The following is a 23,033-nucleotide window of genomic DNA, read 5'->3' as shown; positions in this document are numbered from 1 at the left end:
AAGTTTTTGTTCGATTTCAATTTAAAAATCGCGGCTGCCATCTTGGCTATGTTATAACTTCTGGGTCATCACTGTCTTCTCTGTTAGAGAAGTGCATCACTGAATGAAGCAGGAAGAGGAAGTGACACGCATGGCCATTGCAAGAGGCTCCTCCAGAGGGGTCATAGCACGACTTTGTTGGAAGTCGACTGGCTTAAATGCATACCCATGAGAGGTGCTCGGAGTCCCTTTAAGGTGGTTGCAGCATCCCTGAAAACAGATCTGGGAAATCTGAAAACAGATATCTGCGAAATTTGGTTATGCTTATACCTGGAGGTCATATCAAAGTGCACCCAAAGTATCAGTGCTGCCACCTTCTGGAAAATGGCATAGCATTAGGTTTTAGTTAGCTAAAACAGTTATACCCATCTACGTCTATAGGGATTGCAAACATGTCTTGATACATAGCTATATGCAGGTACTACTGTGTCTGTAGATGACTTTATTAGAAACTGGAAGGAAATTTGAACAAGCAGGTCCAAAGACCAACCTAATCTATCGCAAGTGACACAGAGAGAAATAACAAAATGCCGATTTATGCTTTCAAACTTGCTTGTCCTGGTTGGATATGTTAGTATTGAACTTATTTTTTTTGTAAGTTTGCTTATCCTTTAAATGTCATATCCACCCTTGTGATGATGGTTCTTTTGTCCATTTTTTCGACAACCCACCATTCCAATTTTAAATTCCTTTTATGTCTGTGGTTCATATTATGCTGTCTTCATAATTATAACTCTATTCATTGAATTCTATTCTTGGTTGTTCTTTTTTTGCCCAGTTTGGTATCAGTGTACTGCCGAGCCCACATCAAATGAAGCCACTAACGAGCAGAGCGTTTGGCAGGTAATGGTCCGCGACGCCAATGTGCGAATATGTTTTAATACGGCATTTGTTGAGCGCTCGTAGGAGGCTATTTTACTGGTGTTTGATTTTTTTTTTCTTTTTGGTTAAATATTTTGGCTTTGTGCGCCCATCTCCTATTCTTCAATTATAGGTTCCCATCACAGCAGAATGACTGTTCTGTTCTGCGTAGGACAGTTTGGGGCGAGGCTGGAGAGTGACTCAAAGCCGTCCCATCTTTTCATGTTTAACTTGGGAGACAAACATTTGGATCCCGGCTAGGAGAAAGAGTCGCTAAATGGCACAAAGGCTTCTGGGAAAAACAAGCTGCTTAACTGAATAGTTGGCGTGTTTCCTGTAACTTAAATGAGGTTGCGGTTCCACCAAATGAGTGCGTTTAACAGCCCTTAATGTACAGTATATTTTGGTAACAGTTTGCAGACAGTTTAGATGTCTTGTACAGACCTCATTCAACTGATTCACATAAAAACTTGCAGGGCTATGGGCCACACTAGCCAAATTCCTTTTAAAGTGTAACTACAGTATGATTAAATCCACACTTCTCAGGGCTTATTAAAGCACATTCTATTCGTACATAGTCTGCGTCTTTTAACCATTTCAGCCCGCGGGTATTTTTCACCTTTTTGCATCAGAGCAATTTTCACCTCCCATTCATTCGCCAATAACTTTATCACTAATTATCACAATGAATTGATCTATATCTTCTTTCTTCCACCACCAATTAGACTTCCTTTTGGTGGTACATTTTGCTAAGAATTATTTTTTTCTAAATGCATTTTCACAGGAATATTAGGGGAAAAATGGAAAAAATGCATTATTTCTCAGTTTTTGGCCATTATAGCTTTAAAATAATACATGCTACCAAATTAAAACTAATTAAAACCTATGTATTTTAATTGCCCATTTGTCCCAGTTATTACACCATTTAAATTATGTCCCTATCACAATGTATATAAAATTAAATATTTTATTTGGAAATAAAGGTGCATTTTTTTTCAGTTTTGTGTACATCACTATTTACAAGCTTATAATTTAAAAAATGTTCTTAATATACCCTATTCACATGCATATTAAAAAAGTTTAGACCCTTAGGTAACTATTTATGTTTTGTTTTTGTTTTTTTTAATTGTAATTTTTTTTTCATAAAAAAATGTATTTGGGTAATTGTTTGGTAAACAGTTAATTTTAAATGTAATAATGTCTGTTTATTTCATGTAAAATGTATGTAGATGTAGTTTTACTATTTGGCCACAAGATGGCCACAGTCAAAAACATTTTTTTAAATCCTGGAAGCGAATGCTTTGCTTCCAGGAAGCATAAAGAGGATGGGAAACCTTTTTTTATTAGAAAGACAGCGGTATCTGATAATAAGCCGTCGGTCGGTGTACCAGGGACTTAGATCAATGAATGGTATCCATGTACCCATTCGCTGATCTCCGGGCTAACGGAGGGGCAACATGTGCGCGCTCTATCATGCGAGGGAGCGCACAGCAGGGATAGAGCAGCTGCCTGGACATGACAATCACGTCCAGGCAGCATAAATGGTTAAAGGATCACTATTGCAAAAAATGCTATAATTTAAAGCAGTATTAAACTCTGACGTAATAATCAATAAAAATGTGTTTGCCTACTTTATATAACCAATACATTTATATATTTGCTTTTGTGCACAAGTATTATTATTCATTATTATTCATTATTCATTTAGAAATTACAAGTTCCCAAAGTACAGTTTATTTGCTCTGAAAGCTGCCATTGCATTTAATTCATAACTGGTGTATTTATATTGTAATGTAGCCAGTTATGATTTCTGAGCTGCTGTCTGTGTTCTGGACACATTAGAAGTAGTGTCAGAACTGCCAGGAAATGTTTACATTCTTCTCTTGCTACAATTAAGTAAACACAAGATAATGTTATCACCTCTTTGGATGTGGATCTCACTGCAGGGAGCACTGTGTTAAAAAAAAAGTAAGTCATATGTTTAACCTCCTTGCCGGTTATCCCGAGCTCAGCTCGGAGTAACCTGCCGCGGAGGATTCCTCAGGCCCTGCTGGGCCGATTTGCATAATTTTTTTTTGTTACACGCAGCTAGCACTTTGCTAGCTGCGTGTAACTTACGATCGCCGCCGCTCCGCGCCGATTCGCCGCAACCCGCCGCATCAGAGGGTGCCCCCCCGAGACCTGTGCGCTGCCTGGCCAATCAGTGCCAGGCAGCGTCGAGGGGTGGTTCGGGACTCCCTCTGACGTTCCCATGCCGACGGGGGAAGCCCTCATGGAAATCCCGTTCAGAATGGGATTTCCGGATGGGCATACGCGCCGGCGGTGATCGGCACATACAGGGGGACGCCGCAGGGAGGGGGGAAGCATGTAGCTAGCGCTTGGCTAGCTACATGCTAAAAAAAATGCAAAAAAACACCCTCCCTGCCGTGCGCAGCAAATTTTTATAACGGCAGGGAGGTTAACTGTTTGAATGCTGTTCGTCTTAAAAATAAAATTGTGGTAGTATAATATATGCTGTAAATAATCTTTTAGAGTGAAGAAGAAATGCTGGGTTTCATACCGCTTTAAAGTACCATACTTTAAGAAGTATATTTTTCCCTTAGTAAAATGCACTATAAATGACTTTATTTCCTATGTTGCTGTCACTTACAAAAAGCAGTAAGAATCTGACAGATCTGACTTTGGACTAGTTCATCTTCTTATGGGAGTCTCAGTATTTACTTTATTCCTTACAAAAGTATATGGAATTGATCTATCTAAAGATGCCAGCCAGCCTGCCTACTCATTTGCCCACTATTTTGGCAGTTGGACTGAGCAACTGCCATTCAGTAAGTGCTTTTGACTATAAAGAAAACCCTGAGAATCCCCGATGAGGAGATGGACTATTACAAAGCCTGTCACATCTGTCTTTGTACTGCTTACTGTTAGTAACAGTGGCCCAGGAAGAAAAAACATTTATAGTACATTTTATTTGGGAGCAAGTATATATTCTTTATATATTTTTTTTTAGTAAATGCTTCTGCACTAATAGTATTGGACGTGCAGGGATCAACTTTGGAGTAACAAGTGCTTGCAAACAGTGTGGGTTTGTGATGTTTTGACAAAGGACTGGTATAGTCCGAAACGCCTGTGCGTCATCCTATACTTACCCATACGGATTTTATCATTTATTTTATGGATTAAGTAAAAGATGGACTTTTGATGGTGCGGATCGTGTGGAGTGTGTATATTCTGTATATTTGCATACACTCGCATTTTATTTTTTACAATTTTTTCGCAATAGTGGTCCTTTAACCAATTAATGGCAAACTGACTTATTAAAATGTCCTGTTTGAGCCTGTTAACAGCAACAGGACGTTTTAATAAGTCACTCGCTCCTGCCGACGCTCCGCACGTGTGCTTGCTGCTGTTTACCGTCGGGTATCCGTGTTCCGTGATTGGGGAAGAGGACTGAGCGGTCCTCTACCCAATCACAATGCCTGGAGTGAATGGACGTAACTAGTGCCATGTTGTGGCCAAAAAGTAAAATTACACATACAGGCACATACACACATATACACCTATACACAATATTAATAAAATTAATAACATACACTTCCAAAGCCCCCCGCCGCCCCAAAAAAATAAATAAACACTTGTAAAAAAATCAGTTTAAAATAAAATACTTAAATAGTTATTTTAGGGACGTAGCTTTTATGTTTTATGAGGGAATATTACTATAACTTTACTACATAGGGGCTTGTAATTATGTACCGTAATTATGTACCGTAATTATGTACTTGCAGTAGGCAAGCACAGAGCTGCTCGTACATGAGTGGCTCTGACTTACTGTGCATGGGTGGGTGGGTTTGCGCGTCTATTGCACGGTGACGCTGCAGGAAGAGGAGCTGCTTGGCCCCAATATGATTAGCAACAATGCCTTGTTCCTAAGCTTCCGAGAGCTGCGCTCAGGGATGGGGGACATCAGAAAAGGTAGGGAAGCCTTGACGAAATCCTGAGGCTTTCCTCTCTTTGAGTAATTATCTCATTTTGTACCTGAGCTTCGGCTCGGGTACACTTTCAGCTATTAATCATCGTCATGCTGCTGTTTCTCTCTATAGACAGGAACAAGCCAAGTGACAGTAACGATGTTTCGGGGCCATGATGGTCCCCTTTCTCAAGAAAAGCAGTAAAGAACAACCATGAGCCCAATGGATGACCGTATTCTCTCATGCAGAGTGCAAATCACCAGTGAAGAGGGCAGAAGCTCATATTTAACGCTCAAGATTGTTATTTATTGCTTTTCTTGAAAAAGGGGCCTGTCACTGCCCTGAAACAGCACATGTTTGAATAATAAATCTTTATTATACCTGAAGTGCTGGATGGACCTATTACTTTTTACACCTGCGGACTGGACATATTCACCAGTGGTCAGGTTGGTATTATCACCCCACACAGGACGTGTAAACAGGCAAGAAGATGAAACCGAAGCCTTACCTCACTCTGGAATCTCACACTGCCCAAAGGAACAGACAGAAACCGTAAACCCCAAGAGCTTGGCAAGGAGGATGAGGAAATCATTTAGGAGACCGTGAATGGGCTGGGCTGGGTATTTTACGTGGAGGCGGCAGGGACAGAAAGCACTGTTTATCATCTTTACTTAGTGCACTAATGGCCTTGTTTTTCCTATTTTTTAATTCTGTTTTCTTCCACTGAATCATGCAGAAAAACTACAATAACTTCAATTCACTAAGATACAGGGCCGGATTTCTGGAAAGGCTACAAAGGCCCGGACCTTGGGAAACTACAGCCGAATGGGGTACCTGAAAGTGAAATAGGGATTGCTACATATAAAAGAGTAAGCTGCAACTGGTGAACAACACATGAAAAAGGGAAGCCGACACTCAAAAGAGCTGTACATGAAAGTTACACATGGAAAAGGGGGCTGCACATGGAATGGGAGGGGGCTGCTGCTCATGGAAGGGGAGACACAACATACTTGGCGTGGGGGCGGTAAAAGTATAAATTTGGCCTTGCTAAGACCTCACGTGGTAAAGTAGACTTTCTTTTCAAAATTCATTGGATTTTCATTTTTCACACGTGCGGTAATAGTTTGGTAATTTACCGACAAAAACTACATGACAATTCACTGAGATTTTTACCTCACTCATTATTTGATGAGTTTTGCAGTGCAGGAAAAATGGATGAAATATATGATACACATACCATTTTTCTTATTATTGTGCTGAAGTGTAAAGAGCAAGTCCAAGCTGCATAAAATTAACATAAAATTCAGCTCTTAATCATCAGTATCTTATTAGCTATTTTTTAATTACTACATACAGGGAAACCCAAAGCTTTCCTTTTTTTTTGCAACATAAATATCCTCTAGACAAGTGGTCCTCAAACTAAGGCCCGCGGGCCGAATGTGGCCCCCTGAGGCTTTTTTTACCACCCCCCCCCCCCAATACACAATGTATTACTTATAAATGTGGTCAGCTACCTTTTTAAATATTGGTGGTCTGCATATAGAATAGCAGTGCTGGCACCACCCATCCACATGGAAGCCAGAAAGCAATCATTCGCTGGTTTCCAGGTTTCCAATCAAATTCCACATCAGGTGACACTGCTGTCCAATTGGACTGCAGGTTGTTACCTGGGTATGCTTCACTGTCTGGCCCGCAAAGCCTTCTACATCATTGTATGTATACTCCGGCCCCCCAGCAGTCTGAAGTATGTTGACCCGGCCCTCGACCCAAAACGTTTGGGGACCCCTGCTCTAGACTGTAAGCTCGCAAGGGCAGGGACCTCCTCCTATTGTTCTTATTTTGTTGAAATGTATCATATGTGTACCAATTCTAGTGATATCTCAAACCACACATTAAAAGCGAACTTCAGCCTAAATAAACATACTGTCATTAAGTTACATTAGTTATGTTAATTAAAATAGATAGGTAATATAATCTCTTACCCACCCTGTTTTAAAAGAACAGGCAAATTTTTGTGATTTCATGGGGGCAGCAATCTTTTTGTTTGAAAGGAGGTGACGGAGCATGAGACACAGTTCCAACTGTCCTGTGTCCTGAGCACCTCTCCCAGCTGCACACTAGGCTTCAAATCTCAAGTTCAAATTTAATTGAAAAAAAAAATTGCGCTAAAACAGCAGACGGAGAACAACATCAGAAATCCCATCGTACTTTGCACAGTATCAGAGGAAAAATGCCAGGGCAGTTTTCTTCTGTGCAGCTAAAAATGAGGCTTGGGTAAGAAAAACAAAGTTCTGATGCTGTGAAACTGTTAAAGAAACACCAAGCCTTTTCAGTGCTTCTGAGTAGATTTTTAGTCTGGAGGTTCACTTTAATGTTAACTATGTATTTATTTGTACTTGTATTCCTGGATTGTTATGATTGTACAGTGTCATCAACTTCTCATGTATATAGGTTTCTAAATATTTGTTTTGTACCATGCACAGTGCTACAGAGGATGTTGGCACTATATAAATGAAAAATAATGATAATAATAAGTAAATATTACTCAAAAACATTCCTCATAATGGGGGCATTACAAGTTCAGCACCTTGGAGAGCTGCTGTTGTGCATTAAAGTGGACCTGAACTCTTGAACAGGACAGAAGGAAAACATAGAGAAATGCGCCCTGTAGATATTTAGAGAGTCAAGCCTGTTTAATTACCCCTCATTTGTGTCGAAGTTGTAATTTGATCTCTCCCCTGTGTCACATATCTGCCATGGAAGAGATGGTACATAAGCTCATTTGAAAGCACAGGTTGTTAACAATATGTCTACTTCCATGAATCAAGAAGTAGAAACACTGCAGATTTATTTTAGGATTTGAATTAGCTGTAACAAAGAAATATTTTTTATTTAAAGGTTATTATGCTGTTGCTGATCTTTTAGAGCAGAGAGGACATTCTGGGTTCAGGTCTACTTTAAAGAACATACGAGGTGAAGAAATAAATCTATCTTTACTTACCTGGGACTTATTCCAGCCCCTAGAAGTCACGTGTCCCTTGCCCCAGATCCGGTCTTCTCTGTGTCCTTCTGTCAGCCTCTGCAGTATTGCCATCCCCCAATGGGCTGTTGGCGTCTTCTGCGCATGCTTATCTCATGATGGCACTAAAAATATTTATTAAAGATACAAAGGACAATGCGTTTCTCAGGTTATACCCGCTTCATCGGGTCAACGCTGCATATGAAATTGAAAGTAAAATCATACACAATATAATACACTATAATCAACATTGCTCTCAGTGTATTATATTGTATACGATTTTACATTAGGGATGCTCATTTGGATTTCGCGGAATTTAAATTTTCGAGTTCCGATCGGAAATCCGAAGTTCCTATCGGAACTCTGAAATCGGAAAATGAAAATCAGAAATCGGATTTCTGCAGAAACACTGCATTACTGCCATTCGGTAATTTTAGCCCAATTACAGAACTCGAAATCAATGGAGCAATCAGAAAATGCAGAGTCAACACTACTCGGAAATCGGAAATCCGAACTCTGAAATCGGAAACGGATTCGGAATTTCGGAAAATCTGAATTTCTGCAGAATCAGTAATTGACATTTCCGACCATCCCTATTTTACATTCAGATACAGCATTGACCTTATTAAGTGGGTATAGCCTGAGAAATCCGTTGTCATTGGTACCTTTAATCAATAGCATTTTAGTACCACATTGATGCAAGCTTGTCATTCTTACCTCATTATTCTTTAAAGAGTTTTATGTCACTAGGGGGTACCTCCACCCCATCAAAGTAGTGATGAGATGAAAGGAAGGTAAGTTTGGATGTTGTGATTGAAAATGGAAATATTCAGTTAAAGCGGATCCGAGATGAAAAACTAACTATAACAAGTAACTTGTCTATATATCTAATCTAAAGTTTAGATAGTTTACACAGCAAATATAGCTGCAAACAGCTTTAATAGAATATGATTCTTTCTTGTTATACAATGACAGCAGCCATGTTGTTTGTAAACATTAACCAGAGGCAGGCTTATCTGCATCTTGAGCAAAAAAACCTAATCCCCCCTCCTCCTCCCTCCTCCCCTCTGCCTCTGAAATCTCTGGCTAGTAATACCTCCCCCTCCTCCTGCCCAGACTGAGCTCTAATGAGCCCTTGCTACTGTCTGATAGTGCCTTGGCTCTCTGAAAACCTATGGGCGTGGCTTGTTTAGTTTATAGGGAATTACAGTATTAAAACAAAAAAGTATTTGGCTTGAGGAATGCCCTATAAACAATAGGAAAGGAACCCAATTATTCAATGTGTAAAAGTTCATCTCGGATCCACTTTAAGGCTTGTACACACATGCAACTTAATGCACGTCCAATCACCCAAAATGACAAACCACACGACTTGTTGTATGCACTACCATTACCTACACACGTGCTGACCAACTAAACAGATAACTCATTTAAATACTGTGCCTGCACCCTACCCCACATTCAACAAACAACAAGTCGTTTAAACGACTTGTACACACGTGGCCACCCTGCATGATAGTTGGTCAGATGATCCGTTGGTTCGATGGGGCAAACCGCCTCAGTCACGCGTTTAGTCATTTGCCACGCATACACACAGCCCAACCTATCATCCAACTGACAAGTTCGGACGATAGTTGGGCGGGAAAGTTGCACGTGTGTACGAGCCTTTAGGCTGTAAAAAATATTGTTTTCAACTATTAAATGAGCTACAAATCTAGATGTTAGAAAAAGACTGATCTGCTGTTTGTTTACGGCTCTCGTTCGGGAAGTTCCCGGCCGGGCGCCCCACCTGACTATCAAGACTGGAATTTCTGAATAAGCGTGTGGTGAAAGCACAATATTTGCAATTACTGCTGCTCCCAAAAGGGATGGTGTAAAGCTCTCGTCTTCAAATATACAGCAGACAGAAATCTAATAACACTCAAAGTGACCTCACCAAAACTAAAAGAACAAAAGGGTCAGCGTTAATCCAGCGTTGAGTAAAATTCTTTTGAACCTGGTAATACTTCTAAGTAATATCCAGAAATAGGAGGAGGAGAGCATGACGATTGCAAATTCTGAGCAGTCACTCGATTTACAAGAAATTGACATGAGATAATTAGCTCAGTGGCGCCCCCAAAGCAGTGAATGCAAGAGTGTAACTACAGGGGGGCAGCCTGTGCAACTGCAGGAGAGCCCAAGGCTGCAAGGGGGGCCCAACTAGTACTTATCTACCTCCGAAAAAGGGCTCTATCCTTCAGATCCGGTGTTTTTGTGGCTAAACTTGTTATGGGTGTGAAGATTATAATGTCCACAGTTAGTTTATGATGCATACAAGATGGGTTCCCAGTATGTTGGAGTCACCAGGGGTAGACAAGGAAAAGGGGTGTGTACATTGGGGGACCCCCATCAAAGTTTTGCTGGGAGGCCATATAATTTGTAGTCACGCCCCTGAGTGAACCGCCCTTTGCACTTGGCTTATTATTTTTTGTAATCTTTCCAATCAGGAACAAAAATGAGTTTGGCTGAAAGTCATGCTAGGGTCGTAGCAAAGTAGTTAAAACGTAGCGCCCCAAAGGCTCTTTCATATCTGAGCTGGTTTTGGACGTTTTTGACACAAAGTCGATAGTTTGTGTTTTCTAAGGTAAAAGGAAAGTCCATTGACTGTCCTTTTACCTTTCATATCTAACGCTGCGTTTTTGTGCGTTCCATTTAGACGCTCCCCAGAGCTTTTAATTGTCCGTTATGCATTACAATATAAATCAATGTAAAACGCAAGCTCCAAGAAGAGCATGCATTTTTAAAAAATTTCACCGCCGCACACAGTTACAATTGAGAGTCAAAAAACAATAACATCACCTACGTTTTCCTATGTACTGTAACGGATTAAAAACGGATAAAAACGCATACTCTCTGCGGTAAAATGTTACGCACAAAAAACGCATGAAAACGCACAGATCAAAACGTCTGTGTTTAGTGTTCTCCAACGCCAGCTCTGATGTGAAAGAGGCCTTATTCAATTTACCTTTCTCTCCTAAGTTTTCTCCTAGGAAATAATTTTTCATCTTCTGACTAAAACAATGTTTCAGCTCTCTGCATTTGAAAAAGTACCAAAAAGTCGTGAAAAGGTACTGTCTGGCAATTCGTCATGAAAAAGTACTGTCTGGCAATTCTCTTGCCTGTGTGTGGGGTTTTAAAAGCATTTTTTTAGGTAAAAGGCCCGATCCAAATCACTTTTTCTCTTAAGTTTCCTCCAAGGTAAATTTTCACTTCTTATTAATAAGATGCTTTTCAAGCCACCAGCAAGCTACTATTTCAAACACTTTTTGGTATTTTTTCATTTGCAGTGTTCTAAAAAGTTATTTTAAACAGGAGATGAAAAATTATCTGCTACGAGAAAACTTGGAAGAAAAAGTGAATTAAATAAGGGCCAAAGGCCCCTATACAATTCTCTTTTTTTCCTTAGTTTTCTCCCAGGTAATAATTTTTCTTTTTCTCTTTAAATTAAATTAAATTAAAAAGCATTTTATTGACATTGACGACAAGATAAGAACATATCAACTAGGGGGAAAAATCAGGATAAAAAGTGAAGTGCATATGGGCCCAAGATCCAAATGCAGTTAACTTTTTCTCCTAAGTTTTCTCCTAGGAGATAAATTTTCATCTTCTCTTTAAAATAACTTCTCAGCACCAAACAATTGAAAAAATATCAAAGAGTAGATGAAAAAGTACTATAAAAATTGTTTTGAGTATTTTATTCATTGCTGGTAGTTTAAAAGGCATTGGCTCACATGCAGTTAACATTTTCTCCTAAATTATCTCCTGGGAGATAATTTTTATATTCTCTTTAAAATAACTTTAATGCATTTTACAAGTGAAAAAGTACCTAAAAGTTGACGAAAAAGTATTATCAAAATTATTGAGCATTTTCTTGCTATGGTGATTTAAATAGAAGTTTATGACAAGGGCTTATATGCAATTCATTTTTTTCACCTGACTTTTCTCTTACATGGTATTTTCACAACTTGTAAATAAAATGCCTTTTAAATAACTAGCAAGCAAACAAATACTCAAAATAATTTTTACAGTATCTTTTGGTACTTTTCCCATTGCAAAGTGCAAAAAAGTTATTTTGAGTTATTTTATTTTAAGTCATAGATGAACAATGATCACCTAGGTGAAAACTCAGGTTAAAAAGTGATTTGCATATGGGCCACTTTGTCATAAAATTAAATTTAAACCACCTGCAAGCAAGAAAATACTCAAAATAATTTTGATAGCACTTTTTCATAAACTTTTCGGTACTTTTGAAATTGTAACATGCTGAAAATGTATTTTAGAGAGAAGATTAAAATTATCTCGTAGGAGAAAAGTCAGGAGATGCATATGGACCGGTGGCCCTTATTCAATTCACTTTTTCTCCCAAGTTTTGTCCAATGTGATATTTTTACACCTTATAAAAAAATGGCTCATATGCAATTAACTTTTTCTCCTGATTTATCTCCTTATTTTAAAATTGAAAAAGTACCTAAAAGTTGGTGAAAAAGTACTATCAAAATTATTTTTTGATAAAATCCCAGAATCATTATAGCTGTGTCATTATAGCAGAGCCAGAAGGGGGCAGGCTTGGGCTTGAAAAGACATCAGAGAAGACAGACTCAGCTATAATGATTCCTGAGCAAAGCCATACTAAATGCTCAGTCGGGGATTTTATCAGGGCTGATAACATGCAGGCTGAGCAGTGAAGAATGAAACGGAGAGCATGGTAGGTGTTTTCTCTAATGTTCCCACTGATATACAGAAAATTCTCAAAAAATTAGCATATTGTGATGAAGTTCATTATTTTCTGTAATGTACTGATAAACATTAGACTTTCATATATTTTAGATTCATTACACTACAACTGAGGTAGTTCAAGCCTTTTATTGTTTTAATATTGATGATTTTGGCATACAGCTCATGAAAACTCAAAATTCCTATCTCAAAAAATTAGCATATTTCATCCGACCAATAAAAGAAAAGTGTTTTTAAAACAAAAAAAGTCAACCTTCAAATAATTATGTTCAGTTATGCACTCAATACTTGGTCAGGAATCCTTTTGCAGAAATGACTGCTTCAATACGGCGTGGCATGGAGACAATCAGCCTGTGACACTGCTCAGGTGTTATGGAGGCCCAGGATGCTTCGATAGCGGCCTTAAGCTCATCCATAGTGTTGGGTCTTGCGTCTCTCAACTTTCTCTTCACAATATCCCACATATTCTCTATGGAGTTCAGGTCAGGAGAGTTGGCAGGCCAATTGAGCACAGTAATGGTCAGTATACCATTTACCAGTGGTTTTGGCACTGTGAGCAGGTGCCAGGTCGTGCGGAAAAATGAAATCTTCATCCCCATAAAGCTTTTCAGCAGATGGAAGCTTGAACCCACTTTTGAACCATTAACAGCGGCAGAGGCGCCTGACCTGGGCTACAGAGAAGCAGCACTGGACTGTTGCTCAGTGGACCAAAGTACTTTTTTCGGATGAAAGCAACTTTTACATGTCATTTGGAAATCAAGGTGCCAGAGTCTGGAGGAAGACTGGGGAGAGGGAAATGCCAAAATGCCTGAAGTCCAGTGTCAAGTACCCACAGTCAGTGATGGTTCGACTCTGGGGTGCCATGTCAGCTGCTGGTGTTGGTCCACTGTGTTTTATCAAGGGCAGGGTCAATGCAGCTAGCTATAAGGAGATTTTGGAGCACTTCATGCTTCCATCTGCTGAAAAGCTTTATGGAGATGAAGATTTCATTTTTCAGCACGACCTGGCACCTGCTCACAGTGCCAAAACCACTGGTAAATGATTTACTGACCATGGTATTACTGTGCTCAATTGGCCTGCCAACTCTCCTGACATGAACCCCATAGAGAATCTGTGGGATATTGTGAAGAGAAAGTTGAGAGACGCAAGACCCAACACTCTGGATGAGCTTAAGGCCGCTATCGAAGCATCCTGGGCCTCCATAACACCTGAGTAGTGCCACAGGCTGATTGCCTCCATGCCACGCCGTATTGAAGCAGTCATTTCTGCAAAAGGATTCCCGACCAAGTATTGAGTGCAAAACTGAACATAATTATTTGAAGGTTGACTTTTTTTGTTTTAAAAACACTTTTCTTTTATTGGTCGGATGAAAAATGCTAATTTTTTGAGATAGGAATTTTGAGTTTTCATGAGCTGTATGCCAAAATCATCAATATTAAAACAATAAAAGGCATGAACTACTTCAGTTGTAGTGTAATGAATCTAAAATATATGAAAGTCTAATGTTTATCAGTACATTACAGAAAATAATGAACTTTATCACAATATGCTAATTTTTTGAGAAGATCCTGTATATGGTAAAATACACGAGGGTGCTTCATCTCTGGTTGACTTTAAAGAGAATCTGTAACATCAAAAATTCCCCTGGGGGGTACTCACCTCGGGAGGGGGAAGCCTCAGGATAATAATGAGGCTTCCCACGCCGTCCTCCGTCCCTCGGGGGTCTCGCTGCAGCCCTCCTTACAGCGGCGATGTAAATATTTACCTCTCCGGCTCCTGCGCAGGCGCTCTGGCGGCTGTCGGCTCCGAAGTAGGCGGAAATAATAATAATAATAAAATACCCGATCGCCGTCGGGTCTGCTCTACTGCGCAGGCGCAAGTCTCCGGCGCCTGCGCAGTAGAGTGGACCCAACTGAGATCGGGTATTTCCGTCTACTTCGGAGCTGAAAGCAGCCACAGCGCCCCCGCTGGAGCCTGCAAAGGTAAATATTGAATTAACAGTCGGGTCTGTCGGCGGCTGTTCGGAGGGCTGCAGCGAGACCCCCGTGGGACAGAGGACGGTGTGGGAAGCCTCATTAGGATCCTGAGGCTTCCCCCACCCGAGGTGAGTACCCCCCAGGGGAACTTTTTGAGGTTACAGTGTCTCTTTAAGAGAAAAAGAGAAAAAAAGAGAAAAAGTTAATTGCATTTGGATCCTTGTTTCAGTAATTTTACATGAGTTTTACCTCACGCATGAGCTGGGGCAAGAACACTCTGGCACCGCTTATTGGATGTCCGCTCACCTAATGCAGAGAAGGAGTTGTCTAAAGTTCGTAACATGTCATGGAGAGAGCACAGTATGTTGAGCGCTGAGAAAACTGCGGACACTTGCTGCATTCGAGGTACTGGAGAAGATAGGAGATGCCCACAACATGCTAGAGGATAAAGAAGAAGCCTTATGGGCCCATATGCCATTCACTTTTTCTCCTGAGTTTTCTCCTAGGTAATATTTTCAAATGTTTTCATAACATATTTTGTCATAAATTACCTTTTAAGCCACTGGCAAGCAAGAAAATACTCAAAATAATTTTGATAGTACTTTTTCAGCATCTTTTAGGTACTTTTTTTAATTGTAATATGCTTAAAGGTTATTTTGAAGAGATTATGAAAATTGTCTCCTAGGAGATAGAACAACAGACCCTTCTATCACCAGGAAGAATGCAAGAGACCACTGAAATGTTATTGCAGCTTCTGTGGGTGTTTTATTGCAGTAATTATACTTATGAACAATGAATCAGCTGTATAAGGAGCCCAAGAAAATATCCCTATTGTTTTCTGTAAAAAAAAATGTTGTCCCATCTCCTAAGCCTCTTTAACATCTTGGCCTCAATACATAAAGCATTACTGCATTCCGTAAAGCAGAAAACAGCTGACTTTACTGAGGAAAATGTCAATTCATAAAGGTTGTTACCGCATGGCAAGCTGAAATTACTGAGCAATGAGGTAAATTACCGACTTGTGTGGTAAATACCTTAAAGAGACACTGAAGCGAAAAAAAAAAATGATATAATGAATTGGTTGTGTACTATGAATGATTACTAGAAGTTTAGCAGCAAAGAAAATATTCTCATATTTTTATTTTCAGGTATATAGTGTTTTTTCTAACTTTGAACAATTCTATAATATGTGCAGATTACACAACACTCAGCATTCAAAATGATTCTTTCAGAGCAGTCGGTGAACTAATGAACTCTCCTCTGCCAGAGGAAAAGTAATTAGTTCAATAACACTTGAGATAATTAAAGTCAGATAACAGCCCTCTCCACGACTTTGAAAGTCGTAGAGCTTAATAGCTTTTTTTGCATAGAGATAACAACTGGAGTTTCTTAACTCTTCCTTTACTGGAAACAATTAGACTGATGTATCTGATCTTAATGTTTTATTTCTTAGCTGTACTACACATACAAATCATAATATTATAATTTTTTTTCTCGCTTCAGTGTCTCTTTAACAAGTGTTAGTAAATGTTAATTCACAAAGACAAGAACATGCGGTAAAGCCCAGGAAAATAACCGGCACCTCTCGTGTGGTGTAAACAGTGCAAGTCTGTGCGAGACTGTGTTGGGAGCTGTGACTCTGACACAGAAGCAGAGACAGCTATGACTGACAGGAGCAGGGAGCCAATAGAAACAGCGCCTGTCTCCTGCAAGTCCTGATGATCAGAGGGTGATCTGACCCGCAGACTTCTCTGGAGGGACAAACTTTTCTACCCTCCAGGCAGGGAGCAGAGATAATGGAACAAAACAGGTTTCCCCTGAAGCCCTTCGGCTGTTTAACCCAATTAGGTTCCTGTTTGAAGATGTGGAGAAACTAGTGGGGAAGTCACCTAAGCATGGCATGTTTAAAGTCTCCCGGAAGTTTATCTGACCTGTGGCAAATAAATAAAAGAGCGAGCGGAGGGAGTAAAACATGTACATCTAAAGGGATGTCGAGATACCTCTTACTTTTGTAATGCCCTCACTGCAGAGAACAGAATGTATCAAAACACCTTACTCCACACTGCTCTGCTGTGATACGCACAGGTTTTTGTCAATGGTCTTCAGTAAATTACCGAACTTCTACTGCACCTGTAAAAAATTTTATGAATTACAAAACACAAAAGTCTAAAATACTGTATGTGGTATTTTAATCGCTATATGACTATAAATGGCTGGGGATTGCGAGCACATCCCCGATTGTCATCAGTCTCCCATCGGCGATCGTCGCTAGGAGACTGTTAGACAGCGAAATCGCCGTTTATTCACATTGTACTGCGCTGCGATCTAACGCCGTGTCACTCAGCTGTCCCCTCTGGAGGCTCAGGAGCGATCGGCTTTCATAGGCTGATGTCTATGACAGCCGATCACTGTCATTGGCTGGCGGGAGAAGGGAGGGAGGGCTGGGTAAAAAAATAAATAAAAAATAGTACATTTTATTTTTAAAAAAAGCTCTGTTCATTTGTGTGCACGGATCTATGGCTCTGCAGCAAGCCATTAAAGCTGCAGAGCCCTAATTTGCAAAAAATAGCTGGGTCACAAGAGAGGCCTGTGGAACTTTAACAACCAGATTTTTTTTTATCACACAGCCTTTGATGAATCGAGGCCCTTGTCACCCCTATGCCAGAACTCTCTGAGCACTCTGAGCAATACCAGCCGGCGTGATCCAAGATATGGAGCACTCTGTAAGCTCTCCAAAAAGTCCTTGTCCATACAAGGGGCTCATCCCCACCGCTTGTGTCCAGGAGAAGGTTGGGATATCTATTCAGCGTTTCTCAATAGAGAAAAACATTAAAGGGGCCCTCCAGATGCGTCCATGCAAAAAGGGCATCTTGAAAAAAAAGACACGTGGTGTAAACGATAAGCAGTAATAGCCTTTATAAAAAATATTGTGTTGTATTTCGTTTACAATAATGTTTTACAAATTAAAAAACATTTATTAATAATGTCTATGAAATTGCAAATTGAAAAAACGACAATCTTCCCGGTTTTAAAAGTGAAACTTATAATTACGTTTGTTACAAAACGACAATATACGTATAATTGTTATAATTGCATCATATTGTGAATAACCTTCATTTATTGTTTCCTCGTGTAATAAAATCTGAAAATATTGCTTATAACGATGAAAAAAATATATAAGTACGTTCGTAATAACTGTTGTAAAACATTAGTAAATATTACTAACATTTTACTACAACTAAACCTAACCCTATTCTCACACAGAACCCTCCCTGTACCTATCCCTAACCCTAAGACTTCCCTGGTGGTGCCTAACCCTAAATCCCCCCTGGTGGTGCCTAACCCTAAGACCCCCCCCCCTGATGGTGACTTACCCTAAGACCCCACCTAGTGGTGCATAACCCTAAATTTCCCCTGGTGGTGCCTAACCCTAAGACCCCCTGCTGGTGCCTAACCCTAAGACCCCCCTGGTGGTGCATAACCCTAAGACCTCCCCGGTTGTGCCTAAAGGTGGCCACACACCATACAATTTTTTAAATATCTGTTCAATTTAAGAATTGCAATCAATTTTTCGGACTGATTGTAACATTTTAAAAATATGACCAATGTACCACACACCTATGTTCAATTTTTCCCCCCAATTATGATAAAAATGATTGGAAACTCTAACAAAATTGCTAGGGTGTGTATATTAATAAATTGACAATCCAACACACACCATACAATCTTTAGAAAGATTGAAGAAAAATATCTGGCAGTCCGGATCGATTAAAATCGAAGAAAACGGGAAATCCGATCGGATTTTTCAGTCGAATGAAAAAAAAGCTTTCGATTTTTTCGGGAGATACGATCGTTTTTATCGAATTACTGTTAAATCGGATCATTTTATTGTATCGTGTGTGGCCACCTTTACCCTGAGACCTCCCTGCTGGTGCCTAACCCTAAGACCCCCCTGGTGGTGCCTAACCTTAAATCTCCCCTGGTGGTGCCTAACCCTAAATCTCCCCTGGTGGTGCCTAACCCTAAAACCCCCCTAGTGGTGCCTAACCCTAAAATCCCCCTTGTGGTGCCTAACCCTAAAATCCCCCTGGTGGTACCTATCCCTAAAACCCCCCCTTAGTGATCGCTTAATTGTGACTGTAAAAAATATATTGCAATTTACATACTGATTGCTTTATTATGTGAATAATAATGTTTTACAAACAGTAAGGATAACATTTTAAATAATGTTTTAGTTAAATACGATAAATATGTTTAGTATTTTTGTAAATGTTATTCGTAAACTTAAATTATCACAAGCTTGAAAACGATAATAATCTCCGGGCGCACTTTTTTCCTGTTTGGCGCCCATCAAACGATATTTACGGTATTATAGGAGTGAATGGCAGCTCCCTTTTTGTCCACTCGCCTCATGTGCCCAAATTTCCAGCAACATTCCGTACAGATCACCACAGAGTTTCATTTTCAAGCTGTTAAAAGCATTTTTAAAGAGGAACTCCAGTGAAAATAATGTAATAAAAAAAGTGCTTCATTTTTACAATAATTATGTATAACTGATTTAGTCAGTGGTTGCCTATTGTAAAAGCTTTCCTCTACCTGATTTTCATTCTAACATTTATCACATGGTGACATTTTTACTGCTGGCAGGTGATGTCAGTGGAAATACCTGCTGCTTGCTTCTTTGGCAGTTGGAAACAGCTGTAAACAGCTATTTCCCACAATGTAACGAGGTTCACAGACAGGAAACTGCCAGGACCATGGTCCTCACAGTTTCCTGTGGGAGGGGTTTCGCCATACAGAGCCCCCTGATGATCCGTTTGTGAAAAGGAATAGATTTCTCATGTAAAAGGGGGTATCAGCTACTGATTGAGATGAAGTTAAATTCTTGGTTACGGTTTCTCTTTAAGTGCTATAAGGATTTTTTTTAAACGATTGGCAAATAACTATATTACTTGGCAAACACCTTCATTTAATGCACCAGCGAATTCATCTTTTATCCCCTTCACTGGTCACTAAAGAAATGGCTCCCAGCCCTGTCTATCTCACCCCACATTTTTATGAATGAAAGGTGAGATATTTTCAGAATTCTGCTGTCACTACAGAGGTATGCAGAGATATATGTAGGTTTCCGATAACCTCTTATTCATTCCCAAGGGGGGACTTTCCAGTCAGGATGCCCAGCCTGTCTGCATCAGAACCTTGACCCTAAACACTTGCTGTGATCTCTTCAGCTTATAATAAAAATGTTTGTTTTCCACCCAAAGCAAAAAAAAAAAAAAAGTAGCACAGTGACGTTAGTTCCTGGTGTAAGATGTGAGACCTCTGTCTGTATATAAATGCTATAAAACCTGGAGGAGGGCCTAGACCGAGTCAGAGGAGGCTTGTGCTCCCAGCTGCTGAGGTTTGCTCACAGACCACAATGTACAAGATCATTTGCTGCACGCTTGTGGTGGTGAGTACACAGTGTCAGGGCTGCACACTCTGTGGCCGGCGGGCTATGCTGCTACTGCTGCTGGGGGAGGCTGTGTGTCTGCTTCTTATTCAGCCAGCTATAGAGGGATCTGTGCGTAGACTGGCTGGATGGTCGGTGTTAGACGATGGATGCAGATTGTTGGATGGATGCTGTGCAACTGGATGGCACAGTTAGCGCAATAATGTAATCCACTCGGCAGAAGAGAAATGTATTGTTCAGAACAGATTCAGGTGGGATTATTCTGCAAAAGGAGCTTCTGCAGGTATTCTTTTGTTCTAGGAAAGGGACCTTGAGGAGAAGAGGAGAGACAGAGAGAGATGGAGAGAGGTACAGACTGGAAGGGGGGGGGGGGGGGGGGGGGTGCAGTAACCCTTTCTCCTAACTTAAAGAGGAACTGTCGCTAAAGTCTTAAAATTTAAAACACAACAAATAAGAAGTACATTTCTTCCAGAGTACAAACAATTAGCCATAAATTACTTTTCTCCTATGTTGCTGTCACTCACGGTAGGTAATAGAAATCAGACATTACCGACAGGTTTTGAGAAACCCCCCCCCCCCCCATGAGAAGATGGGCTAGTCCAAAATCTGTCAGTAATGTCAGATTTCTAGTACTTACTGTAAGTGACAGCAACATAGGAGAGAAGTAATTTATGGCTAATTTTACTCTGGAAGAAACCTACTTATTTGTGTATGTTTACATGTATTTTACATTTTAAGACTTTCCTGACAGAGATCCTTTAAGCTTTTCTCATTTTAACTACACAATGGGCCTGATTCAGTTCACTTCTTGGATTCACGTGTTTTCTACTAACAGATATTTTTTCATCTTCTGTTAAATAGCATTTCAGCACTCAGAGTCAGCAAGTGAAAAAGTACCAAAAAGTAGGTGAAAAGGTACCATCAAAATTACTCTCACCATTTTCTTGCTTGCTGGAGGCTTAAAGGGCACTTTATTGATAAGATGTGAATATATCACCTAGGAGATAATGTAAGTGAAAATGTGAATTGGATCTGAGACCAATGAGCTTTCAGCACCCAGCAAGTGAAAATATACAAATACATAATCCATACAGGGCTTATGTATTAAAAAAGATCTAATTGGGCAAAAATAGTGGTGGATTTTTGTGTGATTGAAATGCAGAAACACAATGTTGGTTCTCAGTGAGGTCAGTCGCGATGTGTATCGTTGTAATGTTGATCGCAGTGCCGATTGAAAACAAGTTTGTACAGTGTATCGCTGGCTGAAGAAAGTTAAAATCAAACTTAAATTAAAAATAAATCAACTACATTTCACACACCTTAGTTTATTTATATATTTTGATCGTTAAAGCTATAAAAGTATTTTTTGACAAAAGTGCAAAAACATCTCCGGTGAGAGAACTCAGGAGAACATTTTAATGAAGTGCAGCTTTCGAAGGAAGGGGGGGGGAGGGGGGGGTGGGGTCAGGCAGAAAAAGGGAGGGAGAGAGAGAGGCACTAGTATATGGTACTTGCTAACTGTAAATATTAGCAGAAAATGTAAATTTCCTTCTTCAGGCTATGTTGGACAAGGGTCAGAAAGAGAGAATGAGAGAAAAGAGAAGGTGAAGAGGAAGATGGAGAGTAGAGGATACTCAGGGCCGGTTCTATCATGAAGCAAGGTGAAACATTTGAATCAGACGCAGAGATTACAGGGGCGGCGTGTTTGTACTGTGTTTACACTAACAGCATGCAGTCAGAGTAGGAGGAGAAGTGAGAGGAGTGCGAGGTGAAGAGGTCATCAGTGGGGAAAATCAGCTTGTTGTGCTGTGTGAGGAGGCAGGAGAGTAGCAGTGTTTCATTTCAGGAGTGGGACAGGGTGAGTGCAGGGAACCTGTGCATTAATAAGGGGAATGGGGGAGATCGGTTGGCCCATATGCAATTCAATTTTTCTCCCTAGTTTTCTCCTAGGAGATATTTTTTTATTTTCTATTTAAAATAACTTTCCAGCACTGAAAAAGTGCAGAAAAGTAGGTGAAAAAGTACTGCCAAGATTATTTGTAGTATTTCCATGCTTTCTGGTGGCTTAAAAGGCATTTTATTGACAACAAGTTTAAAAAAATCACCTAGGAGAAAACTTTTGAGGAAAGAAATATCCCTGTTCTCTCTCGAGGAGACTATAGGGAATATGTGGGACTCTTTCATTTTTGTTTTATTTGTTAGGTTTTACTTATTTTCTATTTATTTATCATTAGGTAAATGCTGGTATCACATTTTATGATTGTACATTGTGCTTTTCATTTGGAATGCCACCTGCTGGTTTGACTGACAAATTTATAAACACAGGACAGGAGGGTCTTGTTTTACTACTGTGTTATAAATATAAAATAATTGTTTACTTATGTGACAGTAGCAATATTTTGAGTCACTGAGGCAGAGACAAAAATCTCCTAACCAGATCAGAAAATCGGATCGATTTTATTAGTCTGATCGGATTGGTTAGGAGATTTTTGTCCATTAGTGGTCCCAAATGATTATTTCCGATTGTTCATACGAAGAATCATTCGTAAACGATTGTTCGGCAAATTGTATCATTAGTGTCCACCTTAATGTCTATCTATCGATCTAATCAGTCTCATATTTGTTTATCTGTCTGGCTAGCTATATACAGTATCTGTATCATATCTATTTATCTACCATCAATCTCTCTGTCATTCTATTTCTTGTTATCGTATGTTGTTAAACTTTGCAAAGTTTAGAAGTAAAAGCAAGCATGTGATTGGCTGCTATTGGCAATAAGCCTCTCTTTCTCCCTGCACACTGTGAATGATTGTACACAGTGGGGGACAGTTTCCTGTGGGGATTGGAAGACGTTTCTGTGGCGCAGACACGGCAACACTTCCATGTCTCCACTTGGTTACCTGCGATAGAAGCTGATGTTTTCAGATGTGGCTGTGGTGGTTCTT

The 23,033-nt window shown here is 39.9% G+C and overlaps 1 protein-coding gene across 2 annotated transcripts in view; it reads left to right on the top strand.

The window, feature by feature from the left end:
- Positions 1-23,033, top strand: part of TNFRSF11B (TNF receptor superfamily member 11b) — a 115,541-nt gene that overhangs the window by 60,390 nt on the left and 32,118 nt on the right. Inside the window, exon 1 of one of the 2 annotated variants that reach the window (XM_068237953.1) lies at positions 20,010-20,088. The exons of the other annotated variant lie outside the window; for it this stretch is intronic. Coding sequence (XP_068094054.1) covers positions 20,056-20,088 — 33 coding nt within the window. The 5' untranslated portion in view covers positions 20,010-20,055. Of the gene's footprint in view, positions 1-20,009; positions 20,089-23,033 lie in introns of those variants that run through there. 2 annotated transcript variants of the gene reach the window in all.

Source organism: Hyperolius riggenbachi, chromosome 5 (genome assembly GCF_040937935.1).
Source record: "Hyperolius riggenbachi isolate aHypRig1 chromosome 5, aHypRig1.pri, whole genome shotgun sequence".
NCBI classification, from domain to species: domain Eukaryota; kingdom Metazoa; phylum Chordata; class Amphibia; order Anura; family Hyperoliidae; genus Hyperolius; species Hyperolius riggenbachi.
Note: the sequence above shows the minus strand (reverse complement) of the source record. Positions and strands in the feature narration are given on the sequence as shown.